Source organism: Cyrtonyx montezumae, unplaced genomic scaffold, assembly GCF_038088225.1.
Source record: "Cyrtonyx montezumae isolate F1298 unplaced genomic scaffold, pur_monq_1.0 scaffold_26, whole genome shotgun sequence".
In the NCBI taxonomy this organism is placed as follows: domain Eukaryota; kingdom Metazoa; phylum Chordata; class Aves; order Galliformes; family Odontophoridae; genus Cyrtonyx; species Cyrtonyx montezumae.
The window spans coordinates 2,876,187-2,900,549 of record NW_027072003.1 but is presented as its reverse complement, the minus strand read 5'-3'; the positions used below and the strand labels follow the sequence as shown (position 1 = coordinate 2,900,549).

Genomic DNA, 24,363 nt, shown 5'->3' with positions numbered 1-24,363 from the left:
ACGATGCTGCTTTATTGGTTGCTCTTGGAGAGCGGGATGCTGAAGAACTTGGTTCTTTCAGGACGGGGGTTTGTACACCACGGAGTAAGAAACAAACAATAACAAAGGTCTCTTGCAAAACTGTGTCCCAGTGCAACAATAACAAGAAACATCCATGGCAATGTTGTGTCTCGGTGTGACCCTTGGGAGAAGAGTGCAGGGAAAGAGGCAAAGCTGCTGCAACCGACCAATGTCACAGCCCTCCGAGGAAGGATCCCATCCTGCTGCTCTGCAGGGGAAGGAGAATGCTGCAGGTACAGCAGAGATGCAGCTTGGGTGGAAACAACAGCTGAAATGCAGCAGAGCTCGGATCCAACACCCGCGCTGGGTGACTGTCCAAGTACAGCCATCTTCTGAATTCAGAATTTTCCTTCCTTTCAAAGAAGTCCTTTGGGGTCACTGTTGGAACTGCCAGGCTCATAACCCCAGTTATAAGTGCACACAAGCAGGAGATTTTTTCTTACAAAATTAGATATATTTGCACACTCATACACACACGCACACAGTGAACTTCGTGCTGCAGCTGTTTCAATCGGGGCTGACCCCAATCTGCTGTCACAAGCCAGGCTCCGGGAGCTGGCTCACCCCAGAAGCTGCCAAAGATGCCAATGGTTTTCACAAACAGCCTCTGAGGGCTCTGCACAGGGCTGAGCCAGCGGAGATGCCACGTGCTGATGGCCAAAGCCACAGCACACTCCACAGGGACCTCTGCCTGCTCGGTCCTGGCAGGACACAGCATGTGGCCTCAGTCCCTGGTGTGGAAGATGCTTGGGGGAGCCACCGACCAACTCAGACCCAAACAGCTGTATTGATATCAAACCCAGACTGGGTGTAGTCTATGGTATCGTGGACTTTCTTGGTGCCCATTTTAGGTTTCTCGATATGGCTTTCCACTTTGGGACACCTCTCCGCTTTGCTGTGATGGTTCTGTATGTTCCCATGAAGCGGGAAGTAAAACGTCCCCTTGAGTTTGTTTGTCTTTTTGGGTCTCTTGGAGATCTCGGGCTGCTTGCCTTCAGGTGGCAGCCAGCAAGGCTTCTCCTTAAGGAGCCGATCTCGATCTGGCCGAACGCTCCTCAGGAACTTCTTGAAGATGTTGGCTGTGAGGGAGAACTTCCTGCACAGCTCCTGGGATCTGCCAGCAGACAGCGATGCTTCGCTCTTCTCCCCCTTCTTGTCCAGCTCTGGCAGGTCCAACCAGTTCCCAACCAGGTCTGCAAAGATGTTATCCCCCAGGACCAGAGGCTGCCGGTTTCTGCTCTGGGACATGAGGGAGGACGTCCAGTCACGGCTGTCATCACACACCCGCCATCCCCCGGCCGTGCCCTGACTGCTGTGCTCAGATGTCCTGGGATGAGCACGCTCTGCTCTGGCTGGAGCTGGGGAAGGTCCTTTGGTGCAGGAGCCGTCCTGGCCGCAGGAGCTCCTGGAGGAAGAAGAGGAGGAGGAAGAGGGGATGTCTCCGAGGTGGCCGCTCTCTGGGAGCGAGGTGGGACGGGGCAATGCCAGCTTTGGCACAGCACATGTGAGGGATGAAGGGCTGCAGCCCCCAGCCCCTGCCTGGCCCCGTGGCTGCTCAGGGATGGGGCCTCGGCCCCCTGAGATCTCCAGCTGCTCCAAAGCTGCCTGGACCTGGAGCAGCTTCAGCTCCTGCAGCGCGCCCATCATGCAGTTCATCTGCTGGTGCAGCCCGTCGCCCACCTCCTTCATGGACAGCTGTGGGGAAGAAGCAGGCACCAGTCAGCGTCTGGGAGCCCAGAGCAGGAGCACCACCCCGAAAAGCAGCACAGCTCCCTCCCCTCATCCAAACACCGCACGGGACGGCCATCGGATATGCCTCACATTCTCCAGGGATTTTAAACAGTTTAAAAATAAGCCGGACCCTCGAGAAACAAGAGGAGCTGACAGCAGAAGTGGGCTTTTTTGACCTGACAACAAAAACAAATAGTCGGAGATGGCACGGCTCTCCTGGCAGAGCCCCAAGGCGCAGAGCTGGGGCTGCCTCCAGCTGCAGCCTTTGCTTTTGTTTCCTCCTCACCGTGCAGCAAACAAACAGAAATCAGGAGTGGGAATAATGAGACCGTGCCTTCCCCTGCAAAGTGTTTCTTTACCCAAAGTGCTGCAGTCAATGAAGTCCCAGCGAGGATCACACATGACTACGTAATACCCATCCAGAGCTGAGCAGCCCTTATGGATGCTTCTCACCAGAGGACAAACGAAGAAAGGTCAATGCACCTGAGATTTTGGAGGGAACATTGACCAAACTGCAAACTTATCTCCACAAAGACAGCAATCTCTCTGCTGCCCATGCTAAGAACACAAGCAGCAGTTCTGCTTTATCCCTGAAATTTGCTCTAAGGACTTCACTTCAGGCTTGAAAAACTCATTGTTTTTTTCAGAGCTTCTACATTCCCGTCCCATTTTGCTCTGCTGCTTTCCCTTTAGGTAGGATCTGGATCACATTCCCAAAGCTGTGCCACAAAACAAATGGGCGATGCTTTCCAACAGCTGCTGCTTAGGGGAGGGGATGGGAAGGAGAGCGAGAGCAGCAGGGGATGGGGCTGGAGGTGCAGACATGTCACATGCATGCAAGGTGGTTTGCAGAGGAGATTAGCGCTGTCTAGGAAAAGCTTTAGCTCCCAGAAACAAACCATTTCAAGGGCTCACTGCACGTTTTTCTGTGTAGCCATAGATCTCTCAAGTTTGAAGTGAAGGATAGCTGCACCTTTTGCTCAGCTTCACCATCTCCAGCTTTACCTTTTCACCTCTCCTTTGCTTTTGCTCAATGCATTCGATTATTTGCTCTATTTCCACTTCTGTACCCAGACCTGAGCTTTGTGCCAGAGCAGCCTCCTAAATCACAGAATCACAGAACTGTAGGGGTTGGAAGGGACCTCCAGAGATCATCGAGTCCAACCCCCTGCCAAAGCAGCTCCCAGCCCAGGGTGCACAGCTCAGCATCCAGGTGGGTCCTGGACATCTCCAGAGAAGGAGATCCACCACCTCTGTGTGCAGCTCCAGTGCTCCATCACTGCACTGGGAAGAAGTTCCCACACACACTGGTGCAGAACTTCCTATGCTTCAGTTTGTGGCCATTTCCCCTCGTCCTATCACCACACACTGCTGAGAAGAGTCCGGCCTCGTCCCTTTGCCTCCCGCTCCTTAGAGCTTTGCTCTTCTGTGACCACCCAAGCACAAAATCAGCAAGCTCCACAACAGTTTCCAACAACCAACCTCTACCTGCACTTCATAACCCAGAGCCAAACCAAGCCAGCAGCCTGCACTGATATTTAAAGCCTCCCTCCCAAGAAACGTACTTGCCACTCCAAACAAATACACAGAGAAGCTCTTAACCTCAACGATTACGCTGCCCAGTGTCCCCAGCGATCTCCACCAGCAAATAAACCTCTACTTCTGCAGATATGCAAATAGTGCCCCACTTCCAGACTAACAGCTCTCGGGTTTCCAGCACAAAAGCTGAGGCCATATGTTCTACAAGCCTCAGACGAAACTATCACCTTACCTCTCCAGATTTGCTGTAATGCTTCTCGTCCTAACCTTTCTCGCCTTATTAATGGAAGTCTGTTTTATCTGGGGCTTTGCAAAAAGCTGGATTTGGAGCTGGCCCGGCCCCCCATTGGCTGCCTCTCATCAAATCCCCTGCAGGCACCGCAGTGCTGAGTGACAAGGGTCCTTGGTAATGACTGGGCTGATCAATCCCCAGCATATGCTGGCCGGCTCCACTGCTCACCTCATTGATTCAATTAACTCCCCCATGATGGGTGGTATCATTACAATGCATGCCTCATCCGGCAAGGCTTTATGAAGCATTAATATTTCATGGGCAGCATTTGTCATCCGTGTGACCGTTTCTCACAGATGGACTCATCCTCCCCTCAGGATGGGGTCTGAGCCCCAGAGCCCCATTTCCAGCACTCCCCTCACACTGGGAAGTGAACCCAAGCAAATGAGTCAGTGCCATCCTGGGGTCTGCGAGCCCCTGCAGAAGCAGTGCTGCTCTTTTACCCCATGGAGATGCTCTCCCATGAAGGATGCTGAGGTCTGGATGCTGATTTCAGGGATGGCTGCAGTGTCCTGCTTGGGAAAAGGAACTGATCCCACTTTCACCAAAAGGGCTGCAAAGGCCCTGAGGCATCTAACTCTGCTTGGTAATGCTGCTGAAGCTTCGGGTTGTGGAAGTCAGGAAGACAACAGACACTGAACCAACAAAAGCCTGCACAGTTTTCTGTTGTTCACAGTGTAGGATCAGACTGCTACAAAACCGAGGAGCATGAATGAAACCCAGCCCAAGTGAAGTCACCAACTGGAGATCATTTTGTGGGGCCTTGGATTCCAGCCACTTGTAATTACCCTGTGGTAATTAAGAGTACGCACCCTGGAGAGAGAACTCCATGGAGAAAAGTTTCTTCCCTCGTACCTAAAGCCATTCCCTCCCCTCTGCCACGAGGATCCCACCTCTCCCACGTCTCCACTCAAAGCAGTGACAACAGGAATGCCTCTCCCAGAACACAGAGCACGGTGCTGGCCAAGAGGTGAGGTTAAGTGACCCAGGCAGCAGGGTGAGCCATGCTGTGCAGTTACACAGTGCGCCAGATGCTGGCTGCAAGGTGCTGGGAACACAGAGCCGAGCACAGAGCCCACACGTGGCGTGGAAGGAACTGAAGTGCAACTTGAGACAGAGTGTGAGTGTGGCACAGACCCCACAGAACCCTCATGTGGCACAGAGAGAGCCCCTGACTGCACTCACAGAGGTTATGCAAGTGGCTTTATGTAACCCGGCCACCACGGGCATCAGGAGATGTTCTGCTTGTGTGCCGGTGAGCTGCAAACCCCAGCCGTGCTGGTGGAGCAGCCCAGAGCTCTGTGCTGCTGAGTGCAGGGGAAGGGGCTGCAATGCTTCACCTCTGCTTCCAACAGACAACAGATGGGAACTACAACGGCTCAGATCGATCAGTTAAAGGCAGATGCCTCAAACTGGACCTCAGAATCCATTCCTTCTGAACATTCCCCTGAAAAACTGGCATGGAAGAGTTTGACTCCCAGAGCGACCACAGCAGATTTACACCGTTTATAAATGAATGAGTCTTCCTTGACTAATTAACACGGCAGGAAGACAACGTGCCCCAAGGAGCCCTCCCGCACGCGCTGGCATTTTAACAAATTCAAACACCTGAGACGTGTGAACAAGGGAGATTTCAGATTGCTGTTTCCCACCTGTAAGGTAAATAACTCCCAATGATAGTACTCTGCAAGGAGATAGTATAGGGGATAGTATATTTTAAGTAGTTCTATATAAACAGTATACAGATAATACAAAAGAGAAGATGGCTCACCTTTATGATGACAAGGCTCACAGGGGACTCCACGTGGGAGGGATCTCCAAGAAGAGATCCTTCCCTGGTGGTGGTCAGCCCTTAAATGGGGTTTGGGAGAGGTGGAGCCAGGCTCCACCCCTTCCACTCACACAGGTATATCACCTTCACCTGTGCCCCCATGGCTGACTCGGTGCTCACCTCAGGTGACCAATCAGTGGTTCAGGCCGTGATTCAGCAGTTCCCATACACCACCCCACAGATAAATTAACTTTTTAAACTCATCTGGGGAAGGAAGGTTTCCCCCTGAGCACAGTGAGTGCTCCGTGCCCCTGCGATGCTGCCTGCACAGGGATGCAGCTGAGGCGGAACCGGGGCAGAGGAGCTCTGAGCACTGCTGCTGTAATGAGGAGGAAGACAGATGTCCAGCTCAGAGGGAAAAGCAATGCAACAGGAGGAAGCTATCCCTGAGAGGGCAGGAAGGAGCAAATGGCAGCTCGTAATAATAGGGCTGATAGGCAACAGAACCAGACAGAAACAATCGGTATTTAGAGGAGGTGACCTAATGGAGAGCAAAATTATTTTAGAAGTGCTGAGCTGATCGCATTGTTTCTGTTTCTGTTTGGGTCACTGTGATTAATCCTCAGCATGCTGGAACTGTCCCAGCTCAGGTCTCTGGTGCTGCACAGCACGGAGCTTCCCTCCAGCTGTGCTCCTTGGATGCCACAGCCTGTGGTGCTCTGCTCGTCCTTGAATTTCCTCACATGGATTTCAAGTCATCTTTACCTCTTTCCCTTCCAGAGTAAATGAGGGTGTGAGCACGCGTGTGAAAGAGGAAGGATGCTGAAACTTTACCAAAGGTTTTCCCAATGGGTGAAACAGATCTCAAGCAGATGTTACTCATGGAAGACACGGTTCACAGCACTTAGTTAACTGTCTTCCTTACCCTGCTTCAATTGCAACTGATTCCACCTGCTGACATCACTGCACAACCCCAGCCCTTGGTGCCCACCACTGCCAGCTCTGGTGCAGGCCACGAGGGCAGCTCCTTCTGGATCAGTGCTAATGAAGGTACAGAGAATCCTTTTTGCCTGTGACATGGTTACCAGAATAGGACCCAGCGTGAGACAGTAAAAAATTATTGGTTTTAATTTTCACACAGAACAAATGTTCTGTTCTAAGATATTCATAGCAAGAAACACTGCCTACCAGGATGTACATTAATAGAAGGAGGGAGTTGGACTCTCCATCAAACTCAATAATTTGATGCAACTATAAAGAAAGTGCAACGAGGACATTCAGAAGTTCAAGTCAGAGGGCGTTGTTTTGTTTTAAATATCTACCACAATACTTCTTTTATTTTAAGAAAAACAAAAAACCAGAAAGCCCAAGAAAGATGTAGGTGCTCAGATCCAAGCTGCAGCTCTGGGCAGCTTGACTGTGACCCCTCACCCAACAGCCATACAAACCCCGAATGCAACATAAATTCACCCCATGGATGTATCAGCCCCTGGCCAGAAATGGCAAGAGATCTGTTCTTCTGATTGTGGAGGAGCCTGGAAATCCCAATCCTGCTGTACCACACTGGTGTTACTATGCATAAATGCAAACAATCTCTGTGCCATTGAGTTTACAGAGGTAGTGCCAACTGCAGCATGAGACGTGAGAATGAAATAACAGGAAGGGCCCCAGGCACATGCTGCTGGCTCCAGTTAAGTTTTCCATCTGCCAGGACCCCTATGCTCTCAGCAGGGCTGCTCTCAAGGAATTCTTCTCCCAGTCTGTACACACACCTGGGATGGCCCCAACCCAAGTGCAGCACCTCACACTTGGCTTTGTTAAACCTCATTAGGTTAACGTGGACCCACCTTGTGAGTTTGTCAAGGTCCCTCTGATGGCATCCCTTCCTTCTGTGCCATATCCACTGCAGCACTCAGCTTGGGACATGGGACCTCAGAAAGCTTGATGCCCAAAGCCTTCTATGTAGAGAAGTATTGACTGGTAGAGGAAATACTAGAAAGCAAGGAAGAGTTGGAAAACCCATCCAGCTGAAGCACTGAGATCAGTTTAGGACCAAGCTGAACTGAAGGAACTGACAGCACCTGGTGTCACTGGAAGAGGCAAACACCTGCAGACAGAAAATACGAGCAGCCCTGCACCACAGATACCACTGGGGCACCTTTAGAAACACAAAGGTTGGAAAGAGCACCAAAACCATTGAGTGCAACCATCAGTCCATGCCTGAGATCGCTCTAGACCACGTCAGTGTGACATCCACCCTTTCCTTGGCGACTCCATCGCCTCCCTGGGCAGCCTGCTCCAACGCATCACCACTCTTTCTGAGAAGAAATGTTTCCCAATACTCAGCCTGAACCTCTCCTGGCACAACTTGAGGCTGTCACCTCTCATCCTATCGCTGTAAATCAGGACATCCAGACACCGGTGTCCTTCCCCATGCCCAGCAAAATGCTCGTGCATCACTGCTGACTGAGATAACACTCAGCAACTCAGAGCGCTGAGATATTTCTGTGCCTCAGGAGGAGCTCTGCAGACTCAGAGTCTGGCTGCTAGTCTTTTGGTCCTCAGTTTAATTGCACTAATGGAAGTTGCGTAAGTGCCGTGGTGGTTTCATGAGTGCCATATGAAGGACAGATGCCAGAAGGAGTGGCAGAGCATGACGTACTCTGTGGCAGCCCTACAAACCAGAAGTGAACAAAGTCCCCATATCTTATATGTAGAGGATGAGGGGCTTTGAGCTGACCCAGAGGGCCCGTGCCAGCACTGGGATGAGGGCATGGTGTCAGGAATGGATGTGGCTCTGCTCCGGGCTCACGTGTGGCTGTGATGAATGGCTGTGTCAGCTGAGCCGTGCCTGGCTTCACTGTGCCTGCGAGTGGAAGCTTCTGAATGAATTCCAATCAAAGGGACAGCACACATGCCAGAAACTATCAGCTTACAATGGAAAACATGCAATAGGAATATGAGTGCTCTCATTGATTGAAAAGGGACAAATTTATCTTCAGAAGCTGCTGTGAGAGGCCTGGGGGGCATTCCCAGAGCCTGACACCGAGGTTGGTGTGTGCATGCCCGGACCCATGCTGCTTTGTGCACTGTCTGGCAAAGAGCAGTGTGAGCTCAGCACACAGCTGTGCTGGGATGTCCGGGCACAGCAGCCTCAGCCAGGCACACAGACACTTAAATACAGCCTTAAATGCACCAAATGGAAGAACAACAACAAGAAAATCAGAGCTGGAATCCTCGAATCCCACACTGATGGGGGGATAGAGTTGCACTTGAAGATAACCTTTCCTTGTGAAATGGGAGCTGTGCCAACGTCTGATCATTTAAAAAAAAATAATAAAGATACAAATGAAAAAGACCAAAATAAAACTAAAACAACCTTCTCAAAAGAAACCAACGGTTGCAATGATCGAAACAGGAGCAAACTTCTGCAGCTCAGGCAGCCTCACTCCTCTGCCTTGTGCTGCCTTGTGCTGCCCAGCCCCAGCAAGGCTGGCTCCTCCACGTGTCCTGCACAGCTGCCCCACACAACCCCCCCTCAGCACCCCCTCCCCTGGCCATATCCACTCCTGCACACAGCTCAGTTCCCTGGTTCTGAACTCAAGACGATGCCCTGGAAGCGGGCTCCCATTTCGCTGCACTGGGGGCAGCTGTTGTCTCTGTGTGGCAGAGCAAACAAACCCAGTTCTTCCCTCGTGAATCTTGGTTCTGGTGCATTTAATATCTGGAGGCATGACCTGCCATGTAATGAAGAAAGTGGCAGGAAGGCAGGGTCAAGAGGCTCCGTTCCCACTCGCCATTCAGCGCAGATGGCCCCAGCTGTCTCCCACACTGCTTGCCGGTCTTTAAAGCAACATTAATCTATTTTAATTCCAGGCTATCTTGACAGTATTGATTTTTAAAAGCTATTATTGCTGAGGATATCACTTACAGTTGTTTTAATTAATACAGACCTCCTACCTCCAGTACATCGCAGTGCTGATGACAGCAGTGCTTCCAGAGCACTGTGCTCTGAACAGCACCAAGCTGGGAACTGCTGGCTGAAATAACTTCTCAAAGTGACAACGTTTTGCCCACTAAAATGAGAGAATTCAGAGAACGGGACACACTTACGACGAAGGCAAAAAGCAGAGTTAGTGACCGCATTCTGAGCACTTTCTTTTGAACAACACTCGTTTTATCCACCACACCTTCCAACTCGTTCAGGTTTAAAAGACCTTCCAGGTCGCGATGTGCCCGGTGCTGCCCGCAGCATCGCTGTACCCTGGCATGTCTCTCCATCGACTCAGCGCTGTTGCTTGCACACAAAACGCTTCCCATCCTGCGGGAAGGATAGGAACACCGTGGGTGAGCCCCTGTTGCAGAACCAGCGAGCAAAAAACGCCAGCTGAAATCACCATCCTGTTCAGTCCTGAAGCAGAAACTTCACCTACCCGTTGTGCTTTGCCTCGTCTTCCCCTTTTGTTCTCATTATGTGTTTATCGGAACGATGCGTTACTGCGCAGATAAACCTCCCGGGACGGTTCATAACGCAGCAGTTCTTCCGCTGCTCCATCCCCAGCAAAGCCCCGCGCACCAACAATGCCCCGGCTCGCAGACAAGCCCCAGCAAGTTCTGGCAGCGAGCTTACAATCCGAATCCGAGCGAGAAAACAGCGCTGATTTACGACAAAGCTTTTCCCACTAAAAAAAGAGGTATTTTTCCAAAGCTCTCGGGGATGGCAACTGCACGCTCCCTTTACATCCCTTCGATTCCTGCGAACTTACTCTTAGGGCACGCTCCCACAAACGCTTCTTTCATTCCCCATCTCCGCTGTCAGCCGTTTCTATCCCTTTTTAAAGCGCCCGCGCACCCCCGACCCCCTCTCCCCGCCGGCTGCAGCCATCCCCCCCTCTCCCCCCGCCCCTCCGCCCCCCCCGGCCCGGCGTGCCCCCCGCTTCGCCCGCTGCCCCCTACCAGCTCCTGCTTCAGCCTCCACAGGTGGTGCTCCATGGCCGGGCTCAGCGCGGTCCCTCCATGCGCTGCGCTCCGCCTGCACACAGCGGGGAGGGGAGGAGAAGGGAGAGGAGGGGAGGAGAAGGGAGAGGAGGGGGGGGGGGGTCCCGGCGCTGCCCGCCCCGCGGGGCGGCCCCAGCCCGAGCCGGCTCTGGGTGCGGGGATGGGGGGGGGGGGGGGGGGGGGGGGGAGGGGGCTGCCCTGCCCCACGGTTTGTGCGAGAATGGGTGCGCAAAGCTGTCCCGTATACCCGGCGCGTCGCTTTGCTTTGCAGGGTATTGCCGCCCCGCCCCCCCTCCCCCCCCTCCCCCCCCCTCTCCCCCTCCTCCTCCACTGAGACCCCACGGACACGCGGACACGGGAGCTGGGAAACACCTTCAGCGCTCCGTAGCGCCGGGCTTGTCTGCTGCGCCGAACGTGGAAAGCTTTTGAATTTTATTTTTCCAGCGTTTCTCGCATCTTTTTATAATTATTCCTATTATTTTTTTACGTGTGTGCGTGTGTGCATTGTTTGTCCTCAGCTCCCGTGCGAAACGCGTTGTTGGAGTAATAAATGCTGAGTTCCCTGCGCTGGCTTAACAAGGCTTGTGTGAATCATTCTGCAGTGGGAAAGAACTTGATGGAATGAGTGATACCACTCTCTGATCTCACATCTGGGGTAGAAGACAATTACTCGCTTTCTGTTGTAAATGTCAGGGCTGTCAAAGACCGACTGCAGCCTTTGCTCTTCAGGTCTTTAATTTTTTTTTTTTTTTGAAGGGAAGCATTTTTTATCGTTAGTGGCATTTTTGTTTGTAGACGTCAGCCTCGGTGCTTTTGAAAGCTGACCTTTGCATCAAAATCTCACTTGAAGAAGAAGTTGGGTTTCCATGTGTGTGTTTGGGAAACGGTCAGGAGTTCACATTTGCAGATCATCCTTCCAGCATCTCTTCCATTACTGCTCAGTATTTCCACCTTCTTCGCTTTTTGCAGGATTTCCATGTCCTGCCTACGAAGGGATGCACGACACTTGCACTTCTTTCTAAGGTTTTGTAGAATGTGTGGTGGTGAACATAATAATGTATTAAAGAAATGGCCTTATCAGAAAGTTAATTGCTTCTAACAGCATGCTGGGAGGTGAGCGGGACACCTGCCAGGCCTGATCTTCCCTAAGGTCTCATCCAACTGCCTGGGCCATCACCTTTTCTTGAAGTCTGGCTGGGTTTGTTGGCCAGCTGGATGCTCCCCACGGCCCAGGGCTGGGGGATGTTGCTCCCCTGTCTATTCAAGCATGTCAAGTGTCATATGGTGGCCCTGAACAGCCAGTCAGTGGTAAAAAATCAGAAAGATGGCATCATGTGGAGAATAGGGGCTGAAACGCCTGCCTCCGCCAATTATTCATGCTACACCGAAAGATCCTCCCTCCTCTTTCTGTGCCTTCCTGAAGTGTCCGTTTGCAGAGGACCCACAGCCTCAGATTTGAGGTTTCTGCCTTTCTTTTCTTAAAACAGGTGTCAGATTTGTATAATTTACTGAATTACCTCCGAGCCATAAAGTAGCATTTAGACATTACACTTTCCCTGTGGCTTGGCACCAAAGCTTGCATTTGTAACACATAGGTAGGCCTAGGTTCAGCTGTTTAGAGCTGAAAAGTGATCAAGAGCTTAATTGATCCAAGCCAGCTTTGAAATGATAGTATTTTTAGGTGCTCTTTTCCATTTGGTAGGGAATGGACTGAAGCTGGCATCAGAAAGGAATGACTTCTGCTCTCCAGGTTTACTGTGTCTAGACAACAGAGACTGCTGCTGAGCACTGCGGTTTTGGCATCTTAAAAAACAGCATGAAATCAGATCAGGCACTATCCCAGGCATGGGATGCTCTCTCTGCTGTTTCCTTTACTGCCTTTCCTTTAAATGATGCTTCTCCCATGCTTGGAAGATTCCAATAGTAAACAAACAAAAGCCAGCACACATATAATTATCTGAAGCATCGGTTCTAAGTTAAGCAATACTACATTTTCCAGCACGTCTCACATCCAAGACCTATTGCACATGTCCATTGCAATGGGCAGATTCTGTGCTCCAGACAGCTCTGTAACGTTTGCAGGACTGAGATTTGTGATCTGCCAGCAGATGAACAGCATAAAGGTTTTAGCTTCTGCTTGGCTCCTGTTTAAGGTCATTGTTCTGGTCGTTATTTTAGCCTCCAGGATTGCATATGTCCAGTGAGGCTGATACAGAAAGGACCAGAATATCTGTGTGCTTCACACTAATGGGAACCTGGAAGAGAACAGACAAATGAAAAGTTCCTCAGTGGGATGTCCCCACAGAGCAACATTTTGGTTCTCAGTGGGGACAACATGGGCACTGCAGGCCCTGCTCCCTTCCGCTCCGCAGCGGTGTGAGCCATGAGCAGATGGTGCAGCACAGTGGAAAATCACGACTCCAAGAAAGCACAGAGTTGAAAGCAAAACCCCCCTTAAGCAGAAAGCAACATGGCTTATTTCAGTATAAAATAAAAAATGGAGATCCTTGGGAAAAAAATAGAATACGCCTTCAGAGCTGAATCCACTTACATGAACTGCCTCGTTCCTTCTCGTTGGAGAAAACATCTCCCCCTTCACAGCTGAGGGCTTCCTTATCTCATTTGTTGTCTTTCAGTTCATTGATCTTGTTCCTCAGTGCTTTCACGAGGCTGTTCTTTGTTGAACTAACAGCCGTGGTTATCTCTGACTTTTCTCCCGTTTTTACTTTATTGCACACCGAAGGCGAATCTCTCAGACTTTCTTCTCACTGAGGCTGCAGTGTGACCCAAATTGCATCCATGGCTTTTAAAATCCACTGGGCCAGAAGCAGCCAGCTGAAGTAGGTAAGAATATCACATCGAAACTTGGATTCTGCTTCTATATTTGTGCACAAAGTGGTGAATTACCCCTGAAAATGGAACCATTTATTCCATGGGGTTGTTTGTTGTATGCTGTCTCTGCACTTGTGGCTCTTGACATTCCTGTCAGGCCCCTATCCCACGATGCCTGCAGCCCAAAATAAAGGCTCTCGCAGCCCCAGCAGGGCTCCAGCCCTGGACAGTCCCTGGGCAGCACTGAAGTATGGGATAAGAGCCAGGGCAGCAGAACTCCTGCACTCACTGTGCTGTCTGGAGCTACAGAACGATTGGATTACAGCTCGGCTGGATGCATTTCGGTGACCTACATCATCTTCATACTAGCTGAAAAATAATTTAGCAAACCTTTGTATAAAGGCTTATCCAAGATTAAAATGAGACAATTCTTATTTATTGCAAACTGTGGGCAGTTGTGGTAAACCCTTTGTCACTGGCATAGCTGAAATAGTTTATCTGAGCTGATATTCTGATGTCTTCTTTTTGCGTTTCTGTATTGTTATAATACGTAAAATGAAACCCTATATTACACTTGCCTTTCTCTAACATAAAAACCCAAATTATTTTTTTAAGACACGGGTGGTTTAGCAGTTCTCATTTCATTTCAAGCCCTGAATAATAACAAAAAGGTAACGTATATCTGAAAACCAAGAGCTTGTTTTAACTTTATTAACTTCCTCCTCAGAAATATTTGGCTGTGGCAAAGGATAACACGTGTTTGTATATCTGTGTGTGTGAGCGTGACCTCTGATCCTCACCTCCTCCAGCACCCACCGTGATAGGCACCAAACAGCACAGATAAATAATGCAGGGCCCTTGCCTGGTGCAGCTTGCTGTTTAATTCACACATGCTGCAGCGAAGGGTCAGAAAAAGACTGGAGGTGGAATGTGGGAAGAACAGAACACTAACGTTCTGCCTTGGTAACTCATGGTCATTCAAGATGGTATGGGGCGATTTGGTGGAGTGAGAATTTGGGCATTCCCTTCCAGACTATGATGAAATGTGCGTGTGAGTTTTTTCAGTCTGGAAGTAGCTGCACCAGTGCCTGCTGCTGTGGGGTGGTGGATATGGATCCACTATCTACGTTAACATCAATGGCACTTTCACTGTGATGCGTTGCACCGTACAGAGAACAAACACAGTTACTATGGCAGTGTAAACACAAATACATACTGCACTCCTCAGAGTGATTCGTATGTGCTGCAAAGCACGGAGAATGTCTTCATCCGAACACGTTTGCGAAAGGAGGATGAGATTATCTCACTTTGAAACTATTTTATAAATATTATGGAAACCAAGACTTGTTCCGAATGTCTTAGCAGATATAAAAGAGAAATCCTTTGAAGCTAAAGGAATCAGACAAGGCAGGTGCTTGTTTACAGTAACTATGTTCAAACCCGTAATGAATGTGTTTTAAAAGGCTGTACACAACTTGACAGCACTGGAAGCCAGCAGAAATTCTCTGGGAGCAGTTTCTTCCACTCTTTCAAAGAGTTAATACAGGAATTCAGATGCACTGGATGGAAAATAAGTTCCAGAGAAAGAGATGGATAAATCTGTGGTGAGTGCTTAGTACTGGTACTTGAGATGCCTGGATGTTTCTTTGCACTCCATGTGTTCATCTTAGGAGCTCTTGGAACAATGCAAGCTGGAAGCTGAACACGTGATTCAGGCCCTTGCCTTGCTGCTGGAAGCTAAGTGCTTCATGATCTGCAGGAGTGAGAAGCTGACCTTGATAACAGCGTGCACATCTCGTGTGCTTTATACAGCTGCTTATCCAAAGCTGATATTTATATATGTAGATTCATAAAGAAAGGAATCTTGGATGGAATTAAAACTGAATGTGTACTCTGCAGCTCATACAATCATAGAACAGTATGGGTTGGAAGGCGCCTTAAAAACCACTTAACTGCAACCCCCTGCCATGGGTAGGGATGCTTTTCTCTAGATTAGGTAGGACAGAACATCAGGACATGAAGTTGGATCATAACAGGGACAAAACAGTGGGTTTGGGGGGAAATAATAGCATGCACTCAGCAGTTAGGGGCTGAGTTATCCCTAGCAAGGGTTTTCTTCTAAGCCCCAAAAGCTACGGGTTGTTTTGTGATCCCAAGCCACAACGTGTAAATTCCTTCCTAAGACCCAGTTATTGTTTAATATTACAGCTCAGAAGGTCTTACGTACTCATTTTACTAACCTAAAACCTATTCTGCCCGCAGAGCATTCAGATTAATTGTCAAGATTTCTAAAGGCTGCTTTGAGCGTGATTACTTCCCTTGAATTTTACTGCAAGCAGAAGCAAAGCAATGTCATGGCAAAACTGCAGATTTCTCTAGGCTGGGCTGACACGTGAATGTCTTCAATGTGAATACAGTACTTGGGAGCTGCTGAGGTAAAGGCAGGCATGAAGGTTGAGGACTGCTATTTATACCCTGGTCCCTAGGACTCGGGAATGTCAGGCCACGTGGGACGTCTCCCCTGTGCTGTGTTAATGATCCAGAGGAATCTCACCATCCATTCTGCTAACGATTTTCCTGGCAGCTGCCCGGGCATTTGCAGTACAGGCAAGGTGGCACTGCTGATGAAATCTTCTACCTGTAGACTTCAGCTTGCAACAACTGTTCCAACACTGATGAGAAATACTCAGGCTGACATTCACAGGTAATTGACTGTACAAAGCCCACCACTTTTTTCGGATCCATGCTTTATGTATGTTTTCCTGTTCAACTGCTTTAAATATGGTGAACATTTCTAGGAAGTGTGGTAGCATCGTTCTGCACCCAGGTATTCCTGGTGTTTCCCCTTGGACAGCTAAAGAGGGAAAGTTTTGTGGATCTGAGCATCTGCTCCATCAGGCATAGCTTTGTCTCACCCTGAGTCGTGCCTCTACCACCAGCAGCTCCTCCTGCTAGGTGTGTCGGAAGAGCTGAGCTCTTGATACTTCTAACTGATGGAGATGAAGCTCATATAAAGCATCAGGTATTATGAATGTCACAGCTAACCACAAGAAATGACCGCGGTGGCTGACTGGTGTGAACAAGCAAATGTCAATGGTGTTACTTGTCATGCAAAACTAAAGGAAGAGACAGAGCCTGTGCCACAGCTTTGAGACAGAGACTGTGTGTGTACTGCAGAGAATGAGGGTGGCTGCAGGGACTGATCTGTTGCAGCCCAGACAGTGAGGGACAAAAGCAAAGGGGGACGGGCACCGAGTCTGCTGGTTGCATGCAGCATACAGACATCGAGATGGTTCGAAATCCCTCCCTCCAAACTCCAGTGGAGACTGAGAAAATTGATTAAGCCTCCACAGACAGCAGTGTCTTTCTGAATTAAAGTGATGTGCCTGAATGTCTCATTAACACTGCACAGCAAGGAACAATATCTGTATCCAAACCACTAAGCTGTACTGCAACATGCCCGCTATCTCAGGGAGAAGAGTAGGTGAGGAAAGCAGAAAGGAGGAGCAGCTCGTTGCATAGGGATGTTTTATCACCTCTTCTCTGCCCTTCCCCTGTGGGCATAGATACTTCAGACTGCTCTTCGTTGTCTGTTTAAATCACATCAATTTAAAAGGGTTATAAGAGGCTGCATTTAATCAAAGCATTTGTTGCATCCAGGTCTCCTTGTCCATCTCCTTTCCTAGAGAACCATCTCATTGGAGACCCGTTTCCCCTTGAGGAGCCAAGGGGAATATCCACTTAACAATTAAAGAACAGCTGTAATTAAGAGGATGCTGGTGGTCCTGTCGCCTGCTCGGAGCAACCCAGGCCTGCCACCACCATCTGCCCACCCTGCCAGGGCAGAGATGGGCATCGTGCTCAGATATTCACAGCAAGAGTTCATCGTGAGGATATAAAACAACAGAACACACTTGGCCACGTTTTCTTTTGTGTTTTTCTCCCCCTTGAGGAACAGGAGGTGTGACCATGGGGCACCCAAAGCCATCGCAGCACATTGAGGGTCCCTGGAGGTGTCGGGGTAACAGCAGTGTGTGTCGGTACGGCACGAGCTGGGGCTGAGAGCTTTGAGATCCCACTGCAATGAGTGGAAGCTGTACGTCCAGGGCCACCGAATGCGGTGACAACGCAGCTGCTGCGCACAAAACCACCCACAGCTTTAAAATACGAGCTCCACAGAGAGCACACGCAACGTCTCCATACATTCGGCTTTGGGTGAAGCGTGGTGCCGCACTACGGTTTGATTTGGTTATATTTAATCAGCGCAGGGCACGCACGCAGGTAAAAGGACCCTGACCCACCACAGCGCGCCGCCCCGCGTCCGGAGCGCCCCCTGGCGGTGAGGAGCGCGGTGATTGTAGTTCTCGCGAGACGCCGCGCGAGGCCGTTTCCCGCTCAGAAGATGGCGGCGCCCGCTGAGGGCCGGTTCCGCACACGCGACGTGCTGCTGCCCGGCGGCCCGGCGGACTTCGGGTCGCTGCTGCTGTCGCCGCCGGTGCTGGCGGGGCTGGAGGCGGCTGGCTTCCACAGGCCGTCGCCCGTCCAGCTGAAGGCCATCCCTCTGGGGCGCTGCGGGCTGGGTGAGTGGCGGGCCGGGCGCCGCGCGGGGTTGGAGGCCTCCTGTCCCCTGACGTGTGTGTGCTCCTTCCAGATCTCATCGTGCAGGCCAAGTCCGGCACCGGCAAAACGTGCGTCTTCTCCACCATCGCTCTGGACGCGCTGCTGCTGGACAGCCCGGCCACGCAGGTGAGCTCCGGCTGTAGCTGTGGGAGGTGATGTATCACGGCTGTGTGCTGATACAAGTTATCCCTCTTTCTTTTTTCTGTATTTATTTTGTCATCGGGAACGTGTTTGAGGCACCTAGTGGGTTGTATATAAGCAGTATTTGGAATTGAATGCTTCCCTGATGAGGACAGGCTGAGAGAGCTGGGGTTTTTCAGCCTGGAGAAGGCTCTGAGGGGACCTTATAGCAGCTTTCTAGTACCTGAAGGGCTTCTGCAGGAAAGCTGGGGAGAGACTTTTAGGACAGGTAGCAACAGGATGAGGGGAAATGGCTTTAAACTGGAAGAGGGGAGATTTAGACTAGATATTAGGAAGAAATGATTTACAGCGAGGGTCGTGAGACACTGGAACAGGTTGCCTAGTGAGATTGTGAATGTTCCCTCCTTGGAAGCATTCAAGGCCAGGCTGGATGGGGCTGTGAGCAGCCTGGTCTGGAGGGAGATATCCCTGCCTGTATCAGGGGTTTGGAACTAGATGACCTTAAAGGTCCCTTCCAACTCAAACCATTCTGTGATTCTTAATCACCACAACTTGATGATGTGCTTCAATCATTCAGACTGTTCTGTGGCTTTCAAATACAGCTGTTTGTTACTCACAGGTTCTTATCTTGGCCCCCACACGGGAGATTGCTGTACAGATTCATGCTGTCATCACAACGATTGGGATAAAAATGGAAGGTTTGGAATGCCATGTCTTCATTGGGGGGACTCCTTTGAGCCAGGACAAAGTCAGACTAAAGAAATGCCACATAGCAGTTGGCTCCCCAGGTATGGACATGCTATGCTGTGGTTCACTGGATGCTGTCTGATACTTTGTAGTTGGTACTTCTGAAATCTGGATTCCTCTGGGACTCTCCTACTTAAAAAGAGGCAGTGTCAAAAGCATTCAGACCAGGATGATGTTTTCAATGGGAGATTATTCCAAATAAGCATTTTTTTAAGGGTTGTTAAAATTAATTGTAAAAGGTGACTATTAGGGAACCTATCCTTAGTTAATGGTAAATTAAATGATCATTAACTTAAACTTTGAGTCAGTATTTCTGGAGCTCAGTTTACTTTTTTTCTTCATAACAAAGGTCGAATAAAACAGCTCATAGAGTTGGACTACCTGAACACTGCCAGTATCCGGCTCTTCATTCTTGATGAGGCAGACAAGCTTCTGGAAGAAGGCAGCTTTCAGGAGCAAATCAAGTGAGAAAGATGCTTATTCTATGTATTTATCTTCAGATTAGCTAAATATTTGTTAGTCATTCCCATCTTTATCTCTCATAGTTGGATTTACTCTTCACTGCCAGCCAATAAACAGATGCTTGCTGTTTCAGCTACTTACCCTGAATCGTTAGCTAATGCATTGACAATGTACATGAGAGAACCAACGTTTGTGAGGTTGAATCCTACTGATCCAAGTCTCATTGGTGAGTTGTGTATACTGATTGTGTTGTCAGTAGATTGTCCAAAAGTGTGCTGAGACCAAAACACGTTCTCAGATTCTTTGTGTTTCTTCCATTTAAGATAAAACCTACCCTGTAAGATGTCATTTGGTGAATGCTTTAAAAATCTTTGTTTAATGTGGTACCAGCCTAGCATTTTTTTTTTAAATGGAAATCCTTAATCTGATGACTGTCTTGTTTTGTGATCAGGTCTGAAGCAGTATTACAAAATTGTGAATTCCCATCCACTTCCACATAAAACATTTGAGGAAAAGACCCAGCACCTGCAAGAGTTGTTCAGCAAGGTTCCATTTAATCAAGCATTAGTCTTCTCAAACTTGCATAGCAGGTAATAAATCCATTCACGGTTGAATTTCTGTACACTTTTTATAACACCTTTTATAAAGATCTCAAAGCAATATGCACATTTCTGAAATACAGAGTGGGAGTGCTGAAATAGTCTGAAATATTAAACATAAAGCTTTTGTGCTAAAGTATTTAGTACATTAGATTACAGGGTGACCTATTATCTGTTGCCTGTGTCCATTTATAAAGCAGCTGTCCAGAAGATGGTAGTGAAATCCTTGCCTATAAGGAACAGGGTCTTGTAGAGAAACGTACGTGGGCTGTTATGTGTGCATTCTATTTAGTGTTTTTACTGTGTGTTCTATTAGGGCTCAACATCTAGTTGAAATACTAACATCCAAAGGCTTTCCTGCTGAGTGCATTTCAGGTAAGCCTGTTCAGACCTTACTCTTGCTTGAAGTTGCATGTAAATACAGGAAAATAAATCTTAAAAGCTTGATCTGCATGGTCTCTGAATAAAAAAGAATAGCATTAGAATCTTCATGGGTCTCTAAGACTTGCATATTAAATTTTTGCATTGATGAAGTTTAGGGCCTTCTAATTTGTATGAGAATCACTTTGTGAATACTTAGATGAGTGTTGTCTTATTTGTTAAAGGTAAGTTATATTTTCAGCTTGAAGCTGTGGTTTTTGTGAACCCAGATGTCAAACTTAAATCTGTTTTCTCTGCAAAAAGCTAATAGCTGGCTTTTAGTGTTGATTAGAGGTCTTTCTTTGTATTTTTAATTCAACAGTTTTTCATGGCTTATGGGTGGTAACAAAAATTTGTCTAAAGCCAATGTTATTCAACTGCTTTAAGTATCTGTGCCATTGGTTTCTTTAAAAAACAAAACAACTTGTCTTGCTTATTTTGTTTACTCTTAGAATTGATGTAAGTGGAGTCTTCAGGAGTTTCAGAGGTGTAAAACTGGAGAACATGAGCTATTTGTATTTTTTCCCTAGGCAGCATGAATCAAAGCCAGCGGCTTGATGCAATGGCTAAATTAAAGCAATTCCACTGTAGAGTTCTGATTTCCACAGACTTGGTGAGTTAGTATTTCACAGTGCATGTGACTATTGTAAATAAGACTGTTTCAGATAATTAATTTCACTTGAAATGTGCTACTGAAGTATTTGTTTTAAGCGGTGCTCAACTGTGAAACTTAGCTGTCATCTTGGCTATTCTTCTATTTCAAAAATCAATTGTAATTGATAGCTGTTGAATGGCTGTTGAATTTGTAGAGATTTCAGAGGAACAGAGGTGTGTTTACTTCGGGTGGGAGCTGTGGGAAAGATTCTCTTAATGCAGTATGCTCACAGTACAACTTCAAATAGAGCAGTGGTAATGTTTGCACTACTCAGCTTTTGTTTTTGATTGTTGGTGTGTTTTAGTAGATTGTGTGTACTTCTATCATGGAAAAAAGTTAAAACTTGCTGACAGGTGTTTTGATGCTTGGAAGAAACACTTGTTAGTACTGAGTGTACAAAAATAAAGAAGTGATCCATCGTTTTTACATTCCAATGCAGTATGTCTGTTCTCCATATAAACTCACTAGAAAGTTATATGTGCTTTACAGTGCGTTGTAACAACTCAAGTTACTACAGAGCAGTTGCTCCTAAATGTGTTGCAGTACACAAACATGTTTTTTTAAGCACGTTCAGTTATTAATTCCCTTTTGGTTTTGTTTTTCTTAAGACATCTCGTGGAATTGATGCTGAAAAAGTGAATCTGGTCATCAATCTGGATGTACCTGTAGATTGGGAAACATACATGCATCGTATTGGCAGAGCTGGACGCTTTGGTAAAAACTGCCACGTGGAATTCTGGAGGGAGCACTAGTTCTCATGGGTCTAGTTAGGTAACTGTACTTTCTGTTTTGAACCACAGGAACTTTAGGTTTATCTGTGACATACTGCTGCCGTGGAGAGGAAGAAAACATGATGATGAAAATTGCTCAGAAATGTAATCTACGGCTTCTTCCTTTACCTGGTATGTTCTGTCCTGTGAATGCAGCTGTATATATATATATATATCTTTTCCCCATTTGTTTCTTTCTGCTGTTCATTCAAGACTTCAGTTGTCAACTATTTGACAGGAATACTTGCTGAAGTTGAAATAACTTTGGTACAGTAAAGATTTTTATCTTCAGTGCATGTGACCACTGGTGTAACTGCTGCAATTATGCAAAGGAGTAGAAAATGACTGCAGTGCACGCCTGAGGATGGAGACAGGAACTCAAAATCCAACTGTTTCTTAAGCAACTACAGAACTCATGGCTTTTCCAGAAACTTAGTATTAAGCCTTTCTGAAGCTGTAAGATACAGTAGAAGGAAGGAGTAATAGAAACAGCCGAAGATTCGCTCCCCTGCTCTGCTAGGAGCTGTTCTGCTAGAATTGTAGCACTTTACCTCCTGAAATGACTTCAGACTTCTTACCTGATTAAATAGGACGTGACTAATAGTTCACTAATGCAGTTCTTACTGTATTAGTTAGCTTCTTGATGCCTCCCATGAAGAAAGTGTTCTGTGTATTTGAGCTATTTCAAGAAGTGAAGGGGTTGGTTCGCACCTTTAATTTAATGTATCTTAACATCTTATCTGCACTTTACTTTGGTATTCATTTGAATTCCAGAAGGAAGGATGCACTTAATCGAGTGCTTGCTTGTTTCCCTTTTGTGCAGAGCCTATACCTCCTGGAATGATGGATCAGTTTGAAGATGGGGAGGTTGAAGTCAAACCTGTTGTATACACAGGTGCTTCTGTGAATTCTGATACTGCGTGTCTTAAACGAGAAGAACCAGTATTTCAGCCTGTCCAAAATAATTCTGCTGAGGTACCTCAGCCTCATTCTAACCCTCCAGTTAGTAATTCTTCAGAGAAGCCAAAAAAAGCGATGGAGCAAAAGCTGGTGAAAAAGTACACAAATTCTGCCAATGTGGAAAAAAACAGCAGAAACTCCAAAGCCTCCAGTTGCAATACAAAACAGAAGAATCAAGTAGAGACTGACTCCAGAGTGGCTGGGCAGAGTAACACAGAGATTCCGGATGAGGAAGCCTTAAAAAGAAATCTGCCCAGAATTCCATGCTTATCATCTTTCAAAAACCAACACAACAGTCCTTGGGACTTTTCAGAGTTTGTTGAAGACTATGAATACTTTATTAAAGAAGGGTTGGAGAGAGATGTTGAAATTGTAAGAAGCTATTCAGGCCCAGGAGAACAACGTGAACTCCCCAGAAATGGTGGTATAGAGTGGAAAGAGATGGAACATAATACAGACACGGTAACAAATGATGTTGTGTCTGATGACAGTGATGCTTCTTCATACAGCTCAAGGGCTTCCTCCCACAGCAGTGGAAATAACTCATGCTTTGAAGCATTTTCAGATAAACATGAAAAGAATGCTGTCCCCACTGCCTATCAGGGTCTTACAGAATTCTGTCCCACACCAGGGGAGCTGAAGGAGCTATCACAAGTCCCAAAGCAAAATCAGGTGAAAAAGAAAGTTCTGAAACAAAATGCCAAAGAAAAGAAGAAACATTCCCATCAGTACTCTGATCCTGCCCCAAGAAAAACTGGAGGTGACTGCTCCTGTGGTTCTTGGGATGATGAGGATGGTGTTCCTGGCTTTCCTCACGGGGCTTGGAGTTACGAAGACTACTGGAACTCTTACTATCAAGCATGGCAAAACTACTATGCTGCAGTTTCTCACTTTCACTACAGGAAAAGTTACAGACACTTGAACTGGATGAATGCGTATCGTGTCAACTCAGTCTACCTTCAGGAACTGCTGAAAAGTGGTGATTAGTGTACTGGTGCTGCTGTTAGTCCTCCAAGCATCCTGCCCCTAAGTGGGCAGTAGCTTTGAAAACAGCTGCAGGTTGTTTTCTGCAGGGACACTGGCAGACATAAGCAGAAGTTTGAGTGAAGTAAACTACTGTCTTTTTCATGAGCAGGCTGTGATTAGGTAAACGTTTTATATGCATTCCAGCAGTGGTGTTGCAAGTTGTTAATAAAATGAAATGGCAGACAACTAGATGTTCAGTTGCAGTCTTTAAAATACCACGTCAACAAAAGTTGCTTCTGGGTAAGAAACATCAGTGAAGATTCAAAACAGGCCCAGCTTTCTCTACTTGATGTTCTTCCCTGTGATTTTTGGCTGAAGGTGAATTCACAGTGAAACTAGGGAAGTTGCTTATAGTGTGATCATTCTCTTCTCTGTAATTCTTAAGCAGAGGGCACTGGTAGTGTACCAGTTAATAGTGGCAGACTAAAACCTGCATCTCAATACCTATATTGCTAATTGAAGTCCAGTTAATTAACACTGTATGAATAACATTTCTAGAGGTGGATAAATGGCAAGTGTGCAGCCATTAAAACTGGCCTGTCCTCAGGGTGCAGCAGTATCAGACTTGCCATGCTTACAGGAAAGCTTTAATTAGAGATTACCTGTTAGTTCTAAATCTAGTTTGTATTTCCTGTTTTGGTTGCCCTGCTTTTTATGTAGCTGTCCAAAAGCAGGACGAGATGGTAGTGACTGGCTTAGGCTGTTGGCACTGGGCTGACTTCACACTCATTTTGGAGCTT

The 24,363-nt window shown here is 47.6% G+C and overlaps 2 protein-coding genes across 2 annotated transcripts; one reads left to right on the top strand and one right to left on the bottom strand.

Annotated features, from left to right (window-relative positions):
- Positions 1-10,423, bottom strand: INKA2 (inka box actin regulator 2). Its single transcript, XM_065740364.1, has 2 exons — positions 10,350-10,423; positions 1-1,755 (listed from the first exon to the last, which is right to left on the bottom strand). The coding sequence occupies exons 1-2, from the start codon at positions 10,383-10,385 to the stop codon at positions 829-831; spliced, it is 963 nt and encodes a 320-aa protein (XP_065596436.1). The 5' UTR covers positions 10,386-10,423; the 3' UTR covers positions 1-828.
- Positions 10,424-17,622: 7,199 nt separating this feature from the next.
- On the top strand, positions 17,623-23,809 carry DDX20 (DEAD-box helicase 20). The gene is made up of 11 exons (XM_065740363.1): positions 17,623-17,803; positions 17,875-17,969; positions 18,604-18,772; positions 19,081-19,195; positions 19,277-19,419; positions 19,645-19,783; positions 20,109-20,167; positions 20,743-20,825; positions 21,476-21,581; positions 21,668-21,769; positions 22,461-23,809. The coding sequence occupies exons 1-11, from the start codon at positions 17,626-17,628 to the stop codon at positions 23,582-23,584; spliced, it is 2,313 nt and encodes a 770-aa protein (XP_065596435.1). The 5' UTR covers positions 17,623-17,625; the 3' UTR covers positions 23,585-23,809.
- Positions 23,810-24,363: the final 554 nt, after the last annotated feature.